The 25275-nt window shown below is 34.0% G+C and overlaps 1 protein-coding gene across 1 annotated transcript in view; it reads right to left on the reverse strand.

The window, feature by feature from the left end:
- Nucleotides 1–22120, reverse strand: part of LOC137648740 (acetylcholine-gated ion channel acc-4-like) — a 184969-nt gene extending 162849 nt beyond the window's left edge. The window contains exon 1 of the mRNA XM_068381814.1: nt 21945–22120. Coding sequence (XP_068237915.1) covers nt 21945–22023 — 79 coding nt within the window. The 5' untranslated portion in view covers nt 22024–22120. The remainder of the gene's footprint in view (nt 1–21944) is intronic.
- Nucleotides 22121–25275: the final 3155 nt, after the last annotated feature.

Genomic DNA, 25275 nt, shown 5'->3' on the forward strand with positions numbered 1-25275 from the left:
TTATTGAGAGAGGTTTCTTTACATTTTATAGGGAAAGCAAACGTACGAACATACATATAGAGATTTAGAGAACAATGACACTCCCTTACCCGGTAAATCTCTATATGTATGTTCGTACGTTTGCTTTCCCTATAAAATGTAAAGAAACCTCTCTCAATAAATCAGTCCTCTGAAGAAGTATCACGAAACTAGTCACATTTTATAGGGAAAGCAAACGTACGAACATACATATAGAGATTTAGAGAACAATGACACTCCCTTACCCGGTAAATCTCTATATGTATGTTCGTACGTTTGCTTTCCCTATAAAATGTAAAGAAACCTCTCTCAATAAATCAGTCCTCTGAAGAAGTATCACGAAACTAGTCAGGACTTAAGCGTATATTTCGTATTTTCATTTTCCCTGTGGTTCTTCTGCATCTGAGCATCACGTTTTCCTGTGATTTTTACGCATATATATATATATATATATATATATATATATATATATATATATATATATATATATATATATATATATATATATAGATAGATAGATAGATAGATATATAGATAGATAGATGGATAGATAGATGGATATATATATAAAACTATCTTTCCTGTCACGCTGAGTGGCAGAGGGAGGGAGTAATCATACCCAGGTGAGAGGGGGTGTACAGGGAAACCACGTTCGCCTACAAATTGCCGAACCAGTGGATTGTAGTTAGGATAGGGAGATGTGAGGGGGGGATTGAATGTGTGTGTATGCATAACTATCTACATATTTAAACGTCATTTTGACGGGTCGCGTACACTAGCTCAACATAAGCCACATCAGCGCGTTTTGGAATGGGTCTCACCAACCAATTCAATCAAAACTAAAGATAAAGCCTCATTTGATATCGCAAATCGCATAGAAATTGCAGGAGAATTGACTTAGGTAATAACGGTTCACTTATCATGCAAACAAAATGCTATGATAAATTGGAACACTGTAATCTAATCGAGGGTGGCATTCTTCAGTTCCTCTGTGGATGATGAATGTAATATGATTTCTTAGATGTGGTGCTAATGTCCTTCCCGTCATGGCAATGTTAGGGGCTTATAACATTTTCCAATGAATGTTGCATAAAACAAGGTGCCATATTCATCCAACAACATGTTATAAATGGTATATAGATAGATAGATACACAAATAAATGCAAACACATATATACAACAACAACACACGCAATTGTTTCTAGTCAACTGCTGACAAAGACCTCGGACATTTCCTTATTCATGTCTGGGGGTTGGCTAGTTTTCATCATCACGCTTGCCAACTGCTGACTGGTGCTTGTAGGAGATTTTCGTCTTATCGCTCACAGCAAACCATTCTAGTATGGGTGGCCCTGACTGGTACAACTTTGCTGATCAAGGTGATACACAAACCCTTTTAGTATGTTAAGGTATTCCCACGCAGAAAAGAATATACATTACATATATACTGCATACAAAAAATATAATATATATATATATACATATATATATATATATATATACACATATATATATAATATATATATATACACATAATATATATACATATATATATATATATATATATATATATATATATATATATATATATATATATATATGTGTGTGTGTGTGTGTGTGTATGTATATATATATATATATATATATATATATATATATATATATATATATATATATATATATATATATATATATATATATATATATATATATATGTGTGTGTGTGTGTGTGTATGTATGTATATATATATATATATATATATATATATATATATATATATATATATATATATATATATATATATATATGTGTGTGTGTGTGTGTGTGTGTGTGTGTGTGTGTGTGTGTGTGTGTGTGTGTGTGTGTGTGTGTGTGTGTGTGTGTGTGTGTGTGTGTGTGTGTGTGTATCGGACATTTTTTGAGAGACTCCTATTACGGTTCCCTCATTTCCTTCTTGACAAAGTCACTTTATTTGGTTAGCCTTACAGCTATATTTTTTAATTTTTCCCTTCCCAACTATCTTGACTTTTAATACAACTAGATAAGGATAACTAGACATAATCTTCTAACTAGTATGAACAAGCATTTTCCCACTATTTTCTCTTTTTCCAAGTATATTTAATGATATTTATATTTGAAAATCTCTCTCTCTCTCTCTCTCTCTCTCTCTCTCTCTCTCTCTCTCTCTCTCTCTCTCTCTCTCTCTCTCTATTTTATCAATAAAAAAAACTTGACAAATGGGCACGTGGCTTTCTACACAAAAACTTTCCAACATTTTTGCTCACTTTTAACCCTTTATCAAAATCAGTCTCGTGAATTACTTCTTCCCAGAATACATTAACGCTATAATAACGCTATCTTACTTCAACACATATCTTGACCAGATATGAAGTACATTACACTCTTAGCAAAGTTGCAGATCAAAATTTTGCAATATTCTGTTTCATGCAGAAATCTTTAAGCGAAATAAATTTAATTTCACTGAAAATCGAGAGGGTAAAGGAGAGACCGGTACACTTAAAACTCATAAAAATCATGATTACGAAGATTTGAAAAAAAAAAAAATATTGTATACAATTCTTATTTCAGTAGCGTTATAATCTTTGCCTACACGTACACAGAATAGTCTGGCCTATTCTTAGTAAATTCTTTTCAGTCCTCATAAACCTGACAACACTGAGATTACCAAACAGTTCTTCGCTCAAGGGGTTAACTATTGGAATGCAATTGTTCAGTGGCTACTTTCCTCTTGGTAAGGGTAAAAGAGACTCTTTAGTTATGGTAAGCAGCTCTCCTAGGAGAAGGACACTCCAAAATCAAACCATTGTTCTCTGGTCTTGGGTAGTGCCATAGCCTTTGTACCATGGCCTTTCACTGTCTTGGATTAGTTTTCTTGCTTGGTTGGGAGTACACTCAGGCATGCTCTTTCATCTTATTTCTCTTCCTCTGGTTTTTTTTTTTTTTTTTTTTTTTTTTGAAGTTTTTATAATTCATACGTGTAGGATCTAATTTAACGTCGTTACTGTTCTTGGTATATTTTATTTTGATTATTTATTCTTCTCTTGTAGTTTATCTATTTCCTTGTTTCCTTTCCTCACTGGGCTATTTTTCCCTGCTGGAGCCCTTGGGCTTATACCATCTTGCTTGTCCAACTAGAGTTAAAGCTTCGATTGTAATAATAATAATAATAATAATAATAATAATAATAATAATAATAGTAATAATAATACTTTAATAATAATAATAATAATAATAATAATAATAATAATAATAATAATAATAATAATAATAATAATAATAATAATAATAATGATAATAATATAACGATATTTCTTCTAAGCAGCAAAAAAAACCTTATAATGATATTTCTTCCAAGCAGAAAAAAATTAATGATATTTCTTCTGAGCAGCAGCAAAAAGAAAAAAAAAAAAAAAGTTATAAGCCAAAAAAAAAGAAAAGATAAATAAATAAAGACGTCCTTCAGAACCCAGACTAAGAAAACTGATAAAATACCCGGTTTCATCGACACCATAAAGGCAGAGTATAATCTAAGCAGGAATTGTATCACAAATCTGTATATAGACTTTTCTCATGCGAAGCGAATAAAAATTGTTAATGGTTGAAATACGTTGCCTGTCAACCCAACTTGAAATATTAGATTCTTATTGACCTAATATCCCAGAGACTCTGACTTACGTGACTTCACTTAATGTAAAATCTCGTTCATAAACGACTGTTGAAATGTCTACTTAAGCTTGATTACTTATAGACACTTTAATTTATGGATAAAATTCCAGAGAGAGAGAGAGAGAGAGAGAGAGAGAGAGAGAGAGAGAGAGAGAGAGAGAGAGAGAGAGAGAGAGAGAGAGAGAGAGAGAGAGAGAGATGGGTAACTAACAAAGCTATCTATTAAAACAGTTGTACCTTGTTTAAACATAGTATTATTAACAATGATTTAAATAAAAATACAGATATCAACCTTCATATAAAAATATTTATAAAATTGCGTACTTTTCCTACTCGTGTAATTATGTACAAAAATAAACAAAATTATTATGAATGGGAACATGCCATTTGTGAGTGGTGTCCAATCTGTTTGCCGTCGATTAAATTACTTTCATGAGCAAAAATAGCAATTATTTACAGTTAAGCTCATGTTTTGTTAAAGGTAACTCATAATTCTTATACATTTCATGAAACAAACATGTAAGGGTAAATTAACACTAAATAAATGTTGCAAGTGGGGGGGGGGAGTTCCAGTTAAAGTTTGAGTTAGGGGGATACATTATACTTGGCACCCCCTTAAAATCAAAAGTATTGTAGTTGAACATCCCGCTCCTACGAGGACAGAACATTGAATTGTTACCCTTTAAAAAAGTGTATTACATTTCCTCGAACACAGAAATCAGTACTATCCTGCACGTAATACTGGATATGGAGTTAATTCAAACAACCATGCCTTCTCCATTATAAGGAAGCAAAGCACCTTAAAATGGAGAAAGCATGGACGTAATACTGGATATGGAGTTAATTCAAACAACCATGCCTTCTCCATTATAAGGAAGCAAAGCACCTTAAAATGGAGAAAGCATGGACGTAATACTGGATATGGAGTTAATTCAAACAACCATGCCTTCTCCATTATAAGGAAGCAAAGCACCTTAAAATGGAGATGGCAAGGTTGTTTGAATTAACTGCATATCCAGTATTATGTGCAGGATAGTACTCTCTTGAAAGATCTAAATGCAAAGGATGGTCAGAATTATAACAACAAAATTAAGCAACATGGATGAAGAACTAACTGAACGACGGTGCCAGAGATAAATATCTAGATCAGGAATAAGACATTTAAAAGACCACAAGTTGTGCAACAAATCAAAATGAAATTCAGCAGCTGAAGACGGCGTCAATGATATTCGATGTCAGGATGCCAGAAAACTTCAAATCAATCAATCAATCAATAAGCAGATGAAGACCAGACAGGAGAACAATACTCGAAACAAGGCAGAATGAAGGAATTAAAACTTCTACGGAAAATATCAGAGTCGTATAGAGATTTGGATGTTGAGTAGATATTGTCCTCGACCTACTTACAGTATACTTAAAGTTTTAAACCGATTCAGTATGAATCCTGTAATCGTTTTAATTAATTGTTGAAATTTATTTAAAATAGGTATGATTCACAATATTCCCCGTGACACCATTCAAAGAACAAATTAAATCGCCTTCAGTTACTTCAAATGAAGATAATCTTTAAAAACCGCGTGTTTACGCCACGGACCAAAAAAAAACCATAAACCAATTTAAATCTATTAATAACAATATAAAAAGTTTTTACTTATTTTATTCTCACAAGTGTTAATAGAAAATATTTCAAAGTCTGAAAAATATTATTCTTCACATTTTTTATTCAATACAAAATGAAAGGACACAAACCAAGTTTCTCCCATTCAATACCAAAGACCATGTCAGTATTATAGGTTAATGACTTAAACATTTATACTGTAATTGAACCTTCGAGGAATAATACTACTTTTAAACGAGAGAGAGAGAGAGAGAGAGAGAGAGAGAGAGAGAGAGAGAGAGAGAGAGAGAGAGAGAGAGAGAGAGAGAGAGAGAGAGTAAAGCTTACAAAAGAGCTAGAAAAGCCTAATATTTGTAGGTCTGATTCTTTTATTAAAACAGTCACAAATAAAAATACAAAAATACATAACATTGTCTATAAGGTAAATCGACATTAACCTTATAATAAAGATATTTACAAGTTACATTCTTTTCCCACCCTTATAAATAAGTAAACATCTCTCAAACTAATTAAGAATCAGAACCTGCCATTTGTGAGTAGCGTCCAATCTATCTGTCGCCCATTAAATCACCACAATGCGCTAAGTCAGCAAATATTAACAGCGTACTTAAGGTCATGAATCATAACGAGTATCGAGTGGTTCTTTCACATTTAACGGGAATAGGACACACACACACACTTGCGGGTACAAACCGTACAATAACATTAAATAAATGTTGCAAGTATTACGTTTGCCTACACGAAAACTGTAGTTTTGTGGTCTTTCCCTGGACGGCTAAGAACACGGGGCTTCAGCCTTCGAATGTTGCATGAGGAAACAGTGGAGCAAAGGTCTTTTTGTAACTTAGGATTCTGTGCAGAGATGAAAATAGAGATGGAAATGCTAAGGTGGATTATGGAAATGTCACTGCTTGGTAGATTGGAAAATGATGAAATAAGAAGAATGGCAGGCGTAGTGAAGATTACAGAGGTGATAAGAGTATCAGGGCTGATATAATGTGGGCATGCATTGAGGATGGATGGTGGAGAGGGACTCACTCAGGAATGAGGAAGGCTTGGGAGGAACCTGTTAGGAGGAGAAGATCCAGAGTAAGGCAGAGAATTAGATAACGTAAAGGATGATATGGAGAGAAGAGGTTTGGTGAAGAGAAAGTCTTTGATAAAGGGCATTGGAGAAGGCTCATCCGGCAACCGACCCTTTAATGTAGGAATAATTGTGGGAAAGATGATTCTGTATCAGTAAGGTATTATTTTGAATTTGAAGGCTGGAAATCATTAAAAAGTTTGATTTTCGTGAAAGATATTTCATGAGTCGCAGCTCAAAGAAGATAATCTTTAAAATTCGTATGATTTCTCGACGAGTTTTGCAATACACAAACCTTGCCTAACATCAAAAAGAGAGAGAGAGAGAGAGAGAGAGAGAGAGAGAGAGAGAGAGAGAGAGAGAGAGAGAGATATTACCTTGCCTATCAAAGATATCCATCAAGGAACTTTAAATGTCTTATTTTTAATAAGACCTAGTTTGATTTTTCAAATAATAATAATAATAATAATAATAATAATAATAATAATAATAATAATAATAATAATAATAATAATAATAATAATAAATAAATAAATAAAAGTAGAAATCCTCTCTCAATCATCATAGGGTAAATCAACATTGACCTTAATGATAAAGATAAGTTGCGTTCTTTCCCTACTCTTGTAATCATGTCAAAATATTTTCTTATGAATTATGAATCGGAATGACCCACTCATGATTGTCGTCCATTAAATTACTAAAATGTGCAAAGACAGCAATTATTTACGCATAAGTTCATTTTTTGTAATAGGCACCACCGGGTTCTCATGAGTTCCATGAGACTGATGTATTTATTCATAATGCTATTCACATGTGAAGGTAAGGATGATGATGATGATGATGATGATAATAATAATAATAATAATAATAATAATAATAATAATAATAATAATAATAATAACAATAATAATAATAATGAAAATAATACTAATAATAATAATAATAATAATAATAATAATAATAATAATAATAATAATAAACGGTATCAAGTTTCCAAAAAAGATAACTAGCCTACTCTCGCTGTCTTTTCGTAAGCGGTTTACTACCACGCAAATGTGTGTAGGCTACTGTACGCCCACCCTTCGAATATTATTTTTCATTAACCTTTGAAAAGTAATCTGTACAAAGCATGTAATACATAACTTTAAATGAAGTACAATGTTCGTTTATAGATATGTAAAAGAAAGTGACCTGAGCTAAGGAGGTTTAATTTTTTTTTTCTTTAATTCGTGTGAATTCCCGCGCGAAAACGTTTGAAGTGAAAGGGTTTCGAACAGAGTAAAAAAAAAAAAAAAAAAAAAAAAAAAAAAAAAAAAAAAAAAAAAAAAAACATGGGTTAAATCAGTTTGAATTTACCTGTATCGATAACCTGTTTTTCTTATTGTAGTCTAACGACAGTAAAAGCATGCTTTTTCTTTTAGTAAGAACTGTGTTATCTTCACATTGTGAAATTTTTATTACAACTAAAAACGGGTCTCTCTCTCTCTCTCTCTCTCTCTCTCTCTCTCTCTCTCTCTCTCTCTCTCTCTCTCTTAAAGGCATCCCTAAAACTAATAAAAGACAGGTAACTACATACTATTATTTAACCTACTCGTTAATTGAGAGAGAGAGAGAGAGAGAGAGAGAGAGAGAGAGAGAGAGAGAGAGAGAGAGAGAGAGAGAGAGAGAGTGAGTTACAATGCAAAACTAGACAACCGAACCAACTTAATCCGTGGCTATTTTAATAAGTAAATTACAGATTTTTAAAACTTCATAATTCATATGCTGACAAGGATGGAGAACAGAATTATTCTCATCATTAGTAATAAAATTACTACTATCATCATCCTCATCATCATCATTATTATGACTTATAGGCATTTTTATTCCAGCTGTAACCAGATTCTGGAATGATCTTCCAAACCTTTTATAAATTCTTTTCTGTTAAACAGGTTGACATAGTTTCGTTTTATAGTTTATATGTTCTACTTAAATAGTGTTACTGATCTTGAAATATTTTACATTTTTTTATTCATTGGGCCTACTTATAAATGTCTTATTTGCGATTGTATTTTTTTTTCCTTTCCCCACTGGGCTACTTTCCCTGTTGGCAATCGTTGGTCCTCTAGCAATCTGTTTTTCTAACTAGGGACTAATAATAATAATAATAATAATAATAATAATAATAATAATAATAATAATAATAATAATAATATATCCTATATAATAAAGAGGACGTGTCTGGTTATCTATAAATAAAAAATAAATAAATAAATATATACATGCATATATATATTCATACACACACATACATATGTATATATAAATATATATATATATATATATATACATATGTATATATATATATATATATATATATATATATATATATATATATATATATATATATATCACTGTATGACTACTCCCATTTCCCTTCCCGAGGGACTGAGCAGGACCGGATATATATATATATATATATATATATATATATATATATATATATATATATATATATATATATATATATATATATATATATATGTGTGTGTGTGTGTGTGTGTGTGTGTATCCAAGAAGCTCTTTATTACAGAGGGGAGATATTTCTTCCCGTCCCTATGGTATGGGAGGAGAGAGAATAGTCATACTCTGGTGAGAGGTGGTGCGTGTGTGTCCATATCTATCAAAATATTTAGCCATCATTTGGACGGGTTGCGTACAATAATAATAATAATAATAATAATAATAATAATAATTCGTTATTTAGTGCGATTAGAACCACCACACAAAATATGTTCCCCATTGCAGAAGTGTAGCGTCGCATTGGAATCGAAACATACACCTATTTTCAGTGTCATGAAGGAATTCCTTTCTAGTAAACCAAACACCCACCAAATGAAGAGGAATTGTCTCCCAAACATGAGATACTAAATACTGAATGAGTCGCAGTGACAAGATACAAGACGCTAGCACGCTATTGGAATATAAAATAGGACATAGAAATCATTCGTCGGCAAGCTATTCCACCTTTTAAGGTTAGGTGAAATTTGTGAACCTGTTGCAGATCGTGTTGTAAAATATTGTGTATCTGAAATGCTAAGCAGGAGGGTGGGGGGCAATATGAAGCCATGAATTTGATTAATAATTGCTGTGCTCAAAGGCTAAGCTATATTTTATACGAAGTACTGGCCTATCCACCACAAATTCATTTACGTTAATGTTGTGCTTTAGAAATAATTGGAATAAGCCTACTATCGCCTTTGAAATCAACTTGAAACGTTAATCTTATTACTAGGCCTATCGAGTTTTATTCCTCTTTAAAATGGATCGAAAATTTGTCTTTATTGGGTTTTAAATATACCTATAAATAATGAATTAGCAGCACCACCTATAGCGTGATATCTACTGCGCTACTCGCAACCTACTCCAAATAAAGCTGTGCACGACTTAACAACTCGTTGACGCTGATCTGAAACATGTGTAAGGCCTCAAACTATACAGGAAGCACTTTTACCAAAAACAACCCACTCAAGGTCCATTTTCATAAGTAAACGAAATAACTTAGAGCAAATCCCGATGAGTACTACGATAACATTTACAGGAAAGTCGCCCAATATCAACTGCTTTAGTGTGACGTAAAGTTTGCAGTGAGATGGCATCACATCGAACGATGGGGTCAAACGTTTGGCACAAATGAAAATCCCATACAGATTGACGAGTCTAGATTTGCTGGGCGCCGTAAAGATAATAAAGGACGGATGTTAACTGTCGGAAGAATCTGATGCCGAAAAATTGTGGAACACGTTTCGATGGGCCATGGGATTTTAGTTTGAAAAAAAAAAATGGGGCTTGATTGTATGTACTTTTATGTTCAACGAAGGGATAGGGAGACACCGATTCCTATAATAGAGCGTGAATGTCAGCTTGGGTCGGATTTGTTCCGACGAGTGACCAAGCTACCAATTCTTAAGTAATATTGGCTATCAGCACAAAACCGTTAACCACCAACACAATTATGTCAACCCAACATCAAGATCACATACACAAGACACTGAGCGCTGAGCGTTCGTAGTTGAATGTCACAATTGACTTTCTCAAAAAAAAAGAAAAAAAAGGAAAAAATAAACTACTAATTGCACATTTTCGGTCTCATTTAGATCTACGTATATTACTGGAAAATTCTAAGAAAGAATTATGACGTCTCCAAAGCTTTTTGAAAAGATATTAGTGCAATTTATAAACAGTGAAAAAAGTAAAATTCGTGTTTTTTTTATTTCCAATTATGTGTTTTTTTTTTTTTTGGGGGGGGGGAACAAACCCTTGCAAAAAAATTGAAATCATGAAATTCGTTTAAATAAACTTTTCTTTATTCTTTCATATGTTACAAACTATTAAACTGCATTATATGGCCAAAAACAGATAAGTAGATATTACGCTATAGCAGAAAATGGCTGGTAAATATCACGCTATAGTAGCACCTATGAATCTACTTTTAAAAAATAGACTTTTGCCCGACCTCTTTCCCCTTACGTCAACTGACCTTGTTGACCATAACTGAAGCTTCCAAGGGCCACGAAAGCGCAGAGGATCTGCAAGTATATTGAAGCAGGCGAAGGCACGGGAGAAATCCCCTCCAGCTGGACTCTTCCTTGGATCTTGATCTCCAGCATGGTGCCAATAGATGACGGTGGTACTGTCAACGTTCCCCTTCGGACATCTGCCTTGTCTGCGTCATTCACAGCCAGGAGTGGAGGGCAGTTTATTCTGACCTTGAATGGAAATGGAAGTGAGTGAAATACTACGCATTTAAAGATATATCAAAATCAGAGACCAAAACCACTTGAAAATTAAATAAAAATGTGAGAAAATATCTTTATATGATGGTAATATATTTCTTAGAGTAGAGCCTTTAAATACTACCCCTAGAGTGTTATAGGATTCTTTGACTGGTCAGACAGAACTACATTAAATCCCGTTCTCTGGTTACGGCTCATTTTTCTGTTGCCTACACTTACACCGAATAGTCTGACCTATTCTTTTCACATTCTCCTCTGTCCTCATACACCTGACAACATTGAGATTACCAAAAAATTCTTCTTCGCCCAAGGGGTTAACTTCTGCACTGTTAATTGTCCAGTGGCTAATTTTCTTTCCTCTTGGTAAGAGTAGAAGAGACTCTTTGTCTATGGTAAGCATCTCTTCTAGGAGAAGGACACTCCAAAATCAAACCATTGTTCTCTGGCATTGGGTAGTTCCATAGCTTCTGTTCCATGGACTTCCACTGTCCTGGGTAGAGTTCTCGTGGTTGAGGGTACACCCAAGCACAATATTCCATCTTCTTTTCTCTTCCTCTTGATTTTCTTTAAAGTTTTTTTTTTATGTATGTACCAAATAGTTATTTCAATGTTACTTTTCTTAAAATATTTTAATGCATTTTAATTGTTCATTGAATCTCCTGTAGTTTATTTATTTCCTATCCTCACAGGGCTATTTTTATCATTTGGAGCCCTTGGGCTTATAGCATCCTGCTTCTTTTCCAACTAAATCGTATCTCAGTTAGTAATAATGATAACAATAATAAAGAATTGAACTAGCCAGAAATCTAATGATCTAAAGGCATGCTACCTGCCAGCAAATAACAGCTTAAATGTTGTTACAACAACGACAACAACAACAACAATATAATAAATTACAATAATAAATTGCCCCAAAAATTAATAACTTGAAACAAAGAATAAAATAAAAAATCAAATATTCTAAATAATAATAGTGATATTATCAACAACAACAACAACAACAATAATAATAATAATAATAATAATAATACTAACAACAACAATAAATTACCCAGAAAATTGATAATTTAAAACAAAGAATAGAGACCAATGATTCTGAATAATAATAATAATAATAATAATAATAATAATAATAATAATAATGAATTACCCAACAAATTAGTAACTTTAAACAAAGAATAAGATAAAAGAACCAATTATTCTGAATATTAATCATCATCATAATAATAATAATAATAATAATAATAATAATAATAATAATAATAATAATAATAATAATAATAATTAAAGAATAAAAGACCAATGATTCTCTATAGTAATATTAATAATAATAATAATAATAATAATAATAATAATAATAATAATTAATAAAAATAAATACCCAAGAACATTGGTAACTTGAAAAAAAGAATAGAACACTAAATATTATGAATAATAATAATAATAATAATAATAATAATAATAATAATAATAATAATAATAATAATAATAATAATAATAATAATAACAATGATAATATTAAAATTAATAATACCCAGCAAATTATCAACTTGAAACACAAAGTATTGTAAAATACCAATTGTGCTGAATAAAAAAAATAATAATAATAATAATAATAATAATAATAATAATAATAATAATAATAATAATAATAATAATAATAATAATAATAATAATAATAGAGCTAGAGTAACTTCAATGTTGAATATTCTAATTTATCTATGTCTCGTTCAATATTATTATTATTATTATTATTATTATTATTATTATTATTATTATTAGCCAAGCTACAACCCTAGTTGGAAAAGCAAGATGCTATAAGCCCAATGGCTCCAATAGGGAAAAATAGCCCAGTGAGGAAAGGAAATAAGGAAATAAATAAATGATGAGAATAAATTAACAATAAATCATTCTAAAATCAGTAACGTCAAATAATAATAATAATAATAATAATAATAATAATAACAATAATAATAATAATAATAATAATAATAATAATAATAATAATAATAATAATAATAAAGACTTAGATTAACTTCAACGACAAATACTCTAATTGGCCTAGGTCTCACTCAACAACAAAATGCTAACACTTCCGAAACACGAATAGTCGCATGATTAAAGTTATGGATCGATTATAAACTAAATTCTCGCACGCACAAATAAAACACTCGTACCTGTCAAAATGTCATACGCCAAGCGCAGGAAGAAAGTCAAAACCAAGGCTTGCTGCCAACGGAATTCGTAGCCTGCCTACCAAACAACAGCCAAGGCTACAATGAGTGGAAAAATGAATGAGACTCGTTACTTATAGTCGTGCTTCGGAGAGCAATCTGGTAAACAAAAGACGAACGACTCAAGTCAGGCATGCGTTTGATGTGTTTTCTTCTTTTATTCTGCGTTTGAATCTTATTTGTTGATTGAAAGGGGAGGGGGAATTTCATGCGATAATCAAAATGTAATAATCAGAAGCATATGTTAGATTAATTATTAGAACTTATTAGAAAAGATACAGGGGAGAGACAAAGCAAATTTAATTGGTTGCACGAACACGATAATCCCAATAGAGAAGAATAAATTACCAATATCTTATTGGACCTTTAAAATCGCTATGCATAGGCCTAAAGTTATTCTGGGCTCTATTTTCGACATTTTTTCTTGTCGAGAAAACAATAAGTATAAGTCTACACATGATTGTGTCACTTGCATGAACTGTGTGGCTTTATAAGTCAATAGTCTATCAGAAACATCCATGCCTGGTGATCGACAGACTGGGGTTCGAGTCTCGTTCAAACTCCTTAGTTTAGTGTCTGCAACCTCACCATCCTTATGAACTAAAGATGGGGGTTGAGGGGGGCCTATAGGTTTATTTACCGAGTCATCAGCAGCCATTTCCTGACCCTCCCTGGTCCTTGCTTGGGTGGAGAGACGGCTTGGGCACTGATCACATGGATATAAAGTCAGTCTCTAAAGTATTGTCCTGCTTGCTAGAGCAATGCCACTGTCCCTTGCCTTTGCCATTCATGAGTGACCTGTAAACCTTTATTGAAACTGTGGTATAGCGAGCAGCCTTGTGCAGAAAGAGCCCAAACCAAATGGACATTGCGTCATATATATCCAACAACTAGATGCCGTGAGACCCATTCGGCCAATGGTAGCGCATACGTAAAGACTGCCGCCATCTTGGGACGGGAGAGATGTTGGGATACCTTGTCGTTGTGAAACAGTTTGAGTACCGCCATGATTAGTAAAGCTTTACTAGTCAGGGCCACCCTTATAGGTTGATTTGTAGCATATATATGTAGGTAGTAGGTTAAACCAGGGCAACAGCCGCCCGTTGAGATACTACCGCTAGAGGGTTATGGGGTCCTATGAATGGCCAAACAGTACTACATTGAATCCTTCTCTCTGGTTACGGTTCTTTCCCTTTGCCTACACATACACCGAATAGTCTGGCCTATTCTTTACAGATTCTTCTCTGTCATCATACACCTGACAACACCGAGATTACCAAACCATTCTTTTTCACCCAAGGGGTTAACTACTGCACTATAATTGTTCAGTGGCTACTTTCCTCTTAGTAAGGGTAGAAGAGACTCTTCTAGGAGAAGGACACTCCAAAATCAAACCATTGTTCTCTAGTCTTGGGTAGTGTCCTCTGTACCATAGCCTTCCACTGTCTTGGGTTAGAGTTCTCTTGCTTGAGGGTACACTCGGCCACACTTCTATCTAATTTCTCTTCCTCTTGTTTTGTTAATGTCTTTATAGTTTACTTAGGAAATATTTATTTTAATGCTGTTACTCTTAAAATATTTCATTTTCCCTTGTTCCCATTCCTCACTGGTTTATTTTCCCTGTTGGGGCCCCTGTGCTTATAGCATCTTGCTTTTCCAACTAGGGTTGTAGCTTAGCAGTTAATAATAATAATAATAATAATAATAATAATAATAATAATAATAATAATAATAATAATAATAATAATAATAATAATATATACTGTATATACATGTATGTACACACACACACACACACACACACATATATATATATATATATATATATATATATATATATATATATATATATATATATATATATATATATATGTGTGTGTGTGTGTGTGTGTGTGTGTGTGTATGCATGTATATGTACATAAGATAGTAAAAGTAAGCAGTCATCTTGAGTTCAACGAAACCTGCAAGATATGTATGTATGTATGCATTTATGCAGTCTCACACACACACACACACACATATATATATATATATATATATATATATATATATATATATATACACACACAGTATGTATGTATATATGTATATATACATATATCTGTAAAAAGTATACATATCTATGCTTACATGCACATACACACATACATACACACACACACACACACACACATATATATATATATATATATATATATATATATATATATATATATATATATATATATGTGTGTGTGTGTGTGTGTGTGTGTATAGGCTACCTATACACATGTATACATATATACATATATGAGTTTTTTTTTCACTCTACATCACTGGTTGTCTTGAGTACACTGTAAGATTGTTGGTGTGGCCAAATTCAGCACAAAACTGCAGCAAACTAACAATAAATAATGATGATAACTGAAACTGTACGAACGACCTTGACAAGTTCCCCGCCGTAAGATGGGTGTCGTCTACAAGTATGACAACTCTGTTCATGCGGCATCTAATAGTAAGACATCTATGATATTGCCTACGAAAAATCTTTCAAAACCCACGCCAAGAATTTCTTCCGCGCATGAAGTGGGTCTGTCGTTTAATTATAATTGATATATGGAATTTGGACCACGTTGGTAGCAAGATGGAAAAATGGGGAACAGAAGCCAAGCAAAAGGCTAAAAATGGCAGACGCTAGATGAACCCTTTAATAAAGCATACAGTGAAATGAGCGATGTGCACTGAAGGCACTAACCTCTAACTGCCACTCAAACTCGCCTTTTATATTTATTGTGTATCTCTTATTCGCAAATGTTTAATATAAATAAGATGTAATTTACGATAGTTCAAGCATATTTGCAACGTGTATCACAAAGAAACAGTGTTGCCATTTGGTGGGTTTTTATAACCCACAAATATGTGGGTAGGCAACCTCTTTGAGAGCGAGATATTTTACCCACATATTTGTGGGGGAATTTTGTGGATATTTTGTGTAATTTTGGATGAAACTAAATACACTTATTTACGTTTATCGGTGCCTCAATATGTCGAGAGAAAATCCGTGAATATTCCATTACTGCAGTTTGGCATAAGTGAGCCCATGTTGTAGAGCCTAAAAGGCTGGTTTACACAGCCGAACAGCTCGCCGAGCCCGGTTGTCGAACCTACTTGTAGAACGGCTCGAAGAGCTTTCAGACAGTACATCGAACCTCAGTGTGCCTCGTGCTAAAACAACGTCAACATGTCTCTCCACCAGGACGATTTGATAGCCATTGCTTTAGCAGTGGCACTAAGAAAGAAAAAAAAAAAGATCAAAGTGGACGAAGGATTGGCTACTAAAAAGAGAGAAATTTTCACACACCAACTTGCTTGTTGCTTTAAAATTAGTTCTTTCAATATTTCATGCAGGGCCGCTATTCCCTGGTTTAAGGCTCCTTTATTGGAATAGTCTTTTGATTTACCTTTCCATAAAGCTGGATGAGCCCGATATGCATGCATGAAATCAAGTACGACTTCCTTCTCATTCTTACTTTCATTAATAGCAGCCATTATTCATTTCTTTGATGATGTTTCCTCTAGCAGGTTTGAATAACAACCGAGGTTCGATGCTCGACACCCGTTTTCACACGTTCACACCGCTCGTCAAACAATGTAGCTCCGCCCACAAAAGTCATGGATAAGCCTGACTTTCATCGAGCCGTTCGACGAGCGCGCTCGACAACCAAATAGCCCGTTTACACGCTCGAACATCAATTCAAACACAGGGTTGTCGAACAAGGCTCGACGAGCTGCTCGCCCGCTTTAGGATACTGCAAGATAAAATTAGCTGACAGCAAGGAGGTTAAGAGTAGACCTATAGCATACTATTCCCAGGAGACACTCAGAGGCACCGATTAAAAGATGTAAATGGATAGGGTTTTTAAAAACCCCAGAGATGTGATTGTGATAAAATAGGTGATAGCTCTTAAATCTCCATGGAGCCGATACCTTAAAAGCCTAATTCTGAAAACAATGCAGTGGGAGGAAAATGTCGAGAGGTTAATTGGTTGCTAAGAGGTCAATGGATTACTTCGGGGAAGGATTATTATTATTATTATTATTATTATTATTATTATTATTATTATTATTATTATTATTATTATTATTATTATTATTATTATTGTTATCATCATCATCATCATCATCATCATTATTATTATTATTATTATTATTATTATTATTATTATTAACTGCTAAGCTACAACCCTAGTTGGAAAAGCAGGGTGCTATTAGCACAGGGTCTCCAACAAGGAAAATTGCCCAGTGAGGAAAGGAAACAAGGAAATAAACTACAAGATAAGTTCAAGAACAAATGCAATATCAAAATAAATCTTCCATATATAAACCAAAAACTTCAAAATAACACGAGGAGGATAAATAACATTTTAATTCCATTGCAAGTAAATAATATTTAACATCTTTTGATGATGAATTATATGAAATCAATGGAGCAATATCTGTTTTGTGCAGTGGCCTCAGGAATGTCTTAGAGATAGTATTTTTTTTTTTATTCTTTTTTTTTTTGGGGGGGGGGGGGCTGAAGTAAAAACGAACACTCAAATTCCTGTGACGAGGAAAAAAATCCAAATATATCTTCACTGGTCCTTTCATTATTGTCACTACCATTTTCAAATGCCAGTATCGATAGAATTGTTTTTTCTTTTTTTTTTTTTTGCAAATGTGGTTCATACTAAACTGAGGAATAAGTTGCAAATAATAATAATAATAATAATAATAATAATAATAATAATAATAATAATAATTAATAATTAATAATTAATAATTAATAATTAATAAATAATAAATCATAAAAATAAATAATAAATAATAAAAATAATAATAAAAATAAATAAAAATAAATAAAAATAAATAATAATAATAGTAATAATAAATAATAATAAAAAAATAATAAAAAATAATAAATGAAAAATAACAAATAATAAATAAATAATAATAATAAATTAATAATAATAATAATAAATAAATAATAATAATAATAAATAATACTAATAATAAATAAATAATAATAATAAATAATAGTAATAATAATAAATAATAACAATAATTATAAATAATAAAATAATAAATATGTTGCATTTGAGACCAATAGAAGTTTAATGGAAAAAACAACATATAATAAAAATATAGTTTAATTATTTTGTTGAATTAACCTACTTAGAAACTAGTGATTATTATGAAAACAAAAAATGAAATATTTGGTGGGTAAAAGTTGTGGGTGTTGATTGAAAAATCGGTGGGCAAGTTGTGAGCAAAATGCACAATATTGTGGGGGAACGGCCGAGACAAAATTTGCAACACTGCTTAAGAAATTCTATGAACTGTATATGTAAAAAAACAACGTGCTTCCTGAAACCTGAATGCTGACTTGTCCATTATAAAAAGTTAAAACTCGTGATTTAAAACGAGATGTTGAATTAAGAGTATAATCTATCTTTAACCATGAGATGGTGGTTCATAAAAAGAAACGTAGTTTGAGTATTCTTTTCTATTTTTTTTTTCACTTCGTCGGGGAATTTATAACGATAAAAATAAATCTAAATAATCGATGTGGGGAACTTCGAAAAGGCAATGAATGACTGTGGCATGGAGAACAAAACAAGTTAACTGTGTATATACATGAAATAAGAATTAAACAGTAGTAAAATTTATTCGTGCCTTTGTATTCGGACAAAGTCAAATGGGCGAATTCGTGAGGATTGGACAGAATTATAAATTTTACGCCAAAGGCCAATCACTGGCACTGACGAAATTGAGCTAAAAGACACGATGCCAACATGTCTCTACACAATCTCGTTATTTTTATGGTGAATGAAAAACATATTCGTTATTATAGCGTAGAAAAGGAGACGTAAAAAAACAGACATTAGGTCAGCTGTAAACGTGAACAAATGCTATTGAAAATGATTAAAAGCAGAAAAAAGAAAAAGAAAATTGCATGTAGATGAAAGCTACTGCGTCACGCACGATGAGTTCTTTCCAAGAATTAGAGTAGTATAGAATCGGATCATAGGAAATTTTGAAAACAATTACAGAACGTTAAATCCTTTGATGATGAACAGTTAATCTATATGCGAGGGACAATATGAAAAGATGGCAAAAAAGGAGAAAATATGCAAGATTAAATTCCTCAATAGTTCTGGCGAAACGATACATTAACGAAGAGTTGTTATTATTATTATTATTATTATTATTATTATTATTATTATTATTATTATTATTATTATTATTATTATTATTATTATTATTAGCTAAGCTACAACACTAGTTGGGAAAGCACGTTGTTATAAGCCCAAGGGCTACCAAAGAAAATAGCCCAGTGAGGAAAGGAAATACAGAAATAAACTACAAGAGAAGTAATTAATGATTTATATAAAATGTTTTGAGAAGAGTAACAACATTAAAATAGATCTTTCATATGTAAACTATAAAGACTTGTGTCAGCCTGTAAAAAAAAAAAAAAAAAAAAAAAAAAGTTTGAACTTTTGAAGTGCCATATAAAGGGTAATTTAAGGCATAACTATTATAATTATCTGCATACCATACCAGCAGGATGGTTCCGTTCGGGAAGATCTGAATGTAAAGGATGGTCAGTCATACAAAATCTTATGCAACATGCTTAAAAAATAACCAAACAACGGTGGCAGATTAATATCTAGACCAGGAATAATAAATTTAATAGAAGGCAAGATCTTGACCAACAAATTACGATGTGATTCCGCAGCTGAAGACCAGATAGGAGAACAATAATCGAAATAAGGCAGAATGAAATTAAAAAAAAAATTTCAGAATAGATTGATCACCAAAAATCTTAAAAAGATTTACTCAATAAGCCATTTTTTGTGCAATTTACAATGAAACAGACAGAATGTGTTTAAAGGTCACTCATGAATGGCCGAGGAAAGGCGCAGTAACACTACCCTATCAAGCAGAACAACGCCCTAGAGACTGACCACATAAATATATATGGTAAGCGTCCAAGCCTCCACTCCACCCAGGATAGGACCAAGGAGGGCCAGGCAATAGCTGCTGATAACTCAGCAGATAGACCTAATGGCTCCCCCAAAATCCCCATCCTTTGATCACAAGAATGGTGAGGTTGCAGCGACCAAAGAAACTAACGAGTTTGAGCAGGACTCGAACCTCAGTCTGGGACATTACAACATAGGCCACATCACTGTGTTTGTGAATTTCAGGTGCCTGTATCTAGCACGGATTTGTAACAGAACAAATAGATTATCTTTAATGAAAACTACCGTAATTAACTAAATGGAAGCTATTAGCTTCCATTTAGCTAATTACGGTAGTTTTAATTAAAAATAGCCTAGGTACTATGACTATAGTACGAGACTATGTGGGAGCACATTGGTTAATTACATTTTGCAGAAACAGCAAAACAATGAGGTCAACCGTCTTATCACAGTAATACAGTATCGTCATGAGGAAGTACAGCATTGGATAATGGGTTCACTGACGCAGCTGCTTTTGCCAAGTGATATTTACTACCACGTTTGAACCTTCTACTTAATCTACGTTCCATCTTCCAGTATTTCATCTTAATGTCCCAAATGTAACTTTTACTTCATTGTGCAACAGCAAGGTTTTCCCCGTTGCCCCTATAAGTGCTACATGACATCTCGTTTTCCCAAGCCCAAGCACCAGGCAATTATTCTTTTAGTTTAGTCTACCATCATTACAGTTTCCTTAATTCCATCTTGCTTTTCATGTTATATTTTCCAACTTCTTTCCGAAGTTTGTTTCAAAATGCTACTGTAAAAAACAAATTCTTCAAATCACACCAGGCAGCTGATTGGCCTCCCAAACTCAGGGCCATAAAGCAAAAACTTCGTAAGTCCAACCTAAACTAAATAAGGAAATTACGATTAAAAGGGAGATAAATTATCACTCGGTAACTTGGGTCTTAAGACCATAACACGTAACATGGCCGGGTAACCTAACCTAACCTAGGCATATCTTACTGGTTTCATGAGGTTTCCCTATAAAAACAATTATGCGAAGCTGGGAGATCAATATTCCAGTAAAATACAGAATAAAATCACCTACATAAATATGGGTTTGTGGCACACACTAATTACGTACATCCATTACCAGAGATGGTCTTGATTATATAACCACGAAACCTCAGTCAAACTTATGTCAGGGGTATAAACTTTGGGTATTATTGTAGTGTATTGCAGGGTAAGGTAACCTAGGGAAAAAAACTACTTTTTTCTATAGAAAAATGTCAGTACTTTACCGAAGTTTGACAGTCTGGGTAGGTTTAATACATTCGGAATACAACGATTTATGGTATTGTACTGGGGACGACACATTGGAATACTGTATTTGAATTTAGGTAACCCTGGCCAGGATAAACTATTCATCATTGTATGTACACAAACACTAGCCTATATAACAAGAAAATGGGCCAGATAGAATAGTGGCCTAGTAAGTAGGCTATAGATTACGAAAAATAGAATAGCCAGCTTACCATTTCCGTAATGTGATAGCAACATCTTCAACGCAAATCTAAAGTCTTCGGAGGCAAATGCATCAAGTAATGTAGTCATGAAGTTCAGTGAAAAAGACTTGAGTTAAGAATTCACATGTAAAATTGTAAACACTCAAAACACCTGCAAGGAGGTACAGGAGACCATGACAAGGTGACCTATAATGCAGTGTTACCATATAAATTAGAAACTTTCATAAATTATTACCAGATGTTTGTTATCCGATACGTGATTTTTTGGTCAAATTTTAAATGGTAGGCCTATTTATGAAACAAACGTCGTGTTTACTTTAATCACATGTAGATTAGTTTTGTAAAAAAAAAAAAAAGGCTACTACATGATAAAGTAAGAATTATTATTTTTCGTAGCAGATGGTGGTTTCAGAGAAAAATTACTCAAGGTTTACGTCCATAATCATGCTTTGACCTGAATTACATACTAATGAATCATGGATGGGCTTATATGTAAAAAAAAAAAAAAAAAAAAAAAAAAAAAAAAAAAAAAAAAAAAAAAACAGAAACATTAACTTTTCGCTCACTTTCATAATAGACTCATAAGCACTTTGTCAAACCCTTTAACAAAGTACCGCATGCAAGTCTCTCTTGCCTGTTGTGTGTGTGTGTGTGTGTGGGTAGATTGCCTTGCCTTACGCAAGACACGAGCTCTTGCGTTGGCTGGCCGTAAGAAAAACGGATTTTGAGCGAAGCGAAAAATCTATTTTTGGGTGAGATAGCCATGGCGTCCTGATGGAAGGTTCCTTTTTGGTAGCTTCCTTGGGTAAATAACTACTAAGATATTCCCAGAGAATTTAACCACAGGTTATCACAGAATTCTAACTTCTGGAGCGAGTATCCTAAAGGTTTCCCTTTTAAGACATCGTATATCAACAGGGGACGCATGTATTAACGCGCCACATAGCTATCTACACCCCGAACAGAGTTAATGCTTCGGTGTGTAAGGGCTGAGAATAGCTGGGAGCCGTTCCATAGCTAATCTCATTCGTGGCTACTACTGATACTCGAGACGTAAACAAACGGGCGCCATTGCTTAAATGACGTCACGTCCGTCTTTATCCTGAAGCCAGTTGCTTGCCCATCACCATGATACAGCAGAGCAGGGTGGGACCTTAAAACTGGACGAAGTAGCAGGGAGGGTCCATCAGGACGCCATGGCTATCTCACCCAAAAATAGATTTTTCGCTTCGCTCAAAATCCGTTTTTTGGGCTCAAGCCATGGCGTCCTGATGGAAGAATACCAGAGAATCAATGTATCGTGGTAGATTTTCCCCTAATAGTAAGTACCAAGGTATTGACCAATTAGCATAGTAATCTTGGTAAAGAACCGTAGGGAAGAAGCATCCTGCCCCCCTTGGCAGTGAAGTTCCCACGGGCTATGCCGACGTCAAAGTGGTATTGAAGGACTATTCATTCTGATAGAAGAACTTGAAGGACTTGGAGATGAAGCTGAATGTTTGGTATTTGTATAGGAACATTCTGAAAGCAGACTAGTGGTGGTTGGGCACTGTATGTCGAGAAGGATGATTCATCTCCAGGGTATGAAGAGTAAGTATTCGTATTGGAACATACATAATCAGAGTGAATATAAATTAAGAGTTAGTGTCTTAATTTCTCCATAACCATAAGGAAAAGGGGATAATAAAACTATGACAGGCATGTATTTCATAGTAAGTAGGAGCTGATTGAGACGCACAGATAATAAAATAGAAATTTTATTTCACAAATGCAGAAATTAAATAAATTACAGCAATAAGTAAAGTTCATTTACAGTAATTATAATGTACATAGTAAAAAAGACTTGATCTTGAATCTGAAAAGGAATTTCAAGTTTATTAGTAGGTACTCGTTCTCGAGGAACGCAAGTCTTGAATAAAACACATCATGCTCAGGGCATGCGGCACTTATGTGACAACTATGACATTTCACCTGGGATAAGAACAGTTATAAAAGCACTAAATGTTTTCAACATCACTATGTATCGCTCGAGGGTCAACATAGGCACCCGAAGAGTTAGAGTCCCAAGTAACTCACTGTTCTACGCAGAGTTAGGTGCAGGTTTCATAACACTACCTGCGGCTACCACAAAATGTTTGACTTCGTGCACTTGTTTCGCATAATGTTTAAAGAAAACGCGCGAGGACTTCCAACCTGTGAAGTTTTTAAGGCTTTCAAAGTCCATGCTCTGAAAGAAATTCAGAGATGATGCAACTTTCCTAGGATCATGACCAGCGGGTGTACTGTCGGGATCCGCTCTGCGAATGAAGTAGGTGATTTTCGCTCTTAATTGTTTCAGTGACAGGTCGCTGTCCGATGTTTCTCCTTTGAAGAGTTGGCCTCCACCAAAGTTCGAAGTTCTGCGAAGATAGACCTTGAGGCTCTCTACTGGGCATAGAGAGACATCTTCCTTCAGGGGGCATATTCTCCAGGGGCCCCATCTTTTGGTGGGTAATTCATTTTTGGCGAGAAACGTCGGATCAGGGGAGAGGGTAACGTCTCCTGTATCGGTAAACAGGATGTGTCCTTCTTCTCTTGATAATGCCACTATTTCGCTGACTCGAGCTCCTGAAGCAAGAGCAAAGAGAAATATAACTTTCTGAGTCAGATCCTTGAGAGGGCATAAATCATTATCCAAGTTGGAAGCGAAATGGAGTACCTTGTCTAGTGACCAGGAGATCGGTTTCGGTGGGGGTGCTGGGCGTAGGCGAGCACATGCTTTCGGTAGTTTGTTGAAGATGTCGCTGGACAGATCAATTTGGAAAGCATATATAATTGGTCTGGTCAAGGCCGATTTGCAGGTTGAAATCGTATTGGCTGCTAATCCCTGTCCATGAAGGTGAATAAAGAAGGACATGCAGAAATCAATCGTGATTTCTTTAGGATTTTTTGTCTTGACAAAGGAAACCCATTTCCTCCAGGATGATTCGTATTGCCGTCTCGTGGATTCGGTCTTGTATTCCTCTAGGAAGTCCAGGCTTTTCTTCGAGATCCCAAACCTCTTCTTTGCGGCTAGGGAGAGAAAATCATGAGATGAAGGTCCTTGATTTTCGATGATGAAGCGAAGACAGTCGACTTCTGTACTTGTTGAGTGAGAACTGGGCCCGGGAGAGGGATCAGCTTGGGCTGCAGCTCCAGGACCAGGGGGTACCAGTTGCTCCGGGGCCACTTGGGAGCCACTAGGGCCGCTGTCCCTTTGAAGGTTCTCAATTTGGAGAGGACTTTCAACAGAAGGTTGGTGGGAGGGAACAGGTAGATCTTGGACCATCTGTTCCAGTCCAGTGACATGGCATCCACTGCT

This window comes from Palaemon carinicauda, chromosome 10, assembly GCF_036898095.1.
Source record: "Palaemon carinicauda isolate YSFRI2023 chromosome 10, ASM3689809v2, whole genome shotgun sequence".
Classification (NCBI taxonomy): domain Eukaryota; kingdom Metazoa; phylum Arthropoda; class Malacostraca; order Decapoda; family Palaemonidae; genus Palaemon; species Palaemon carinicauda.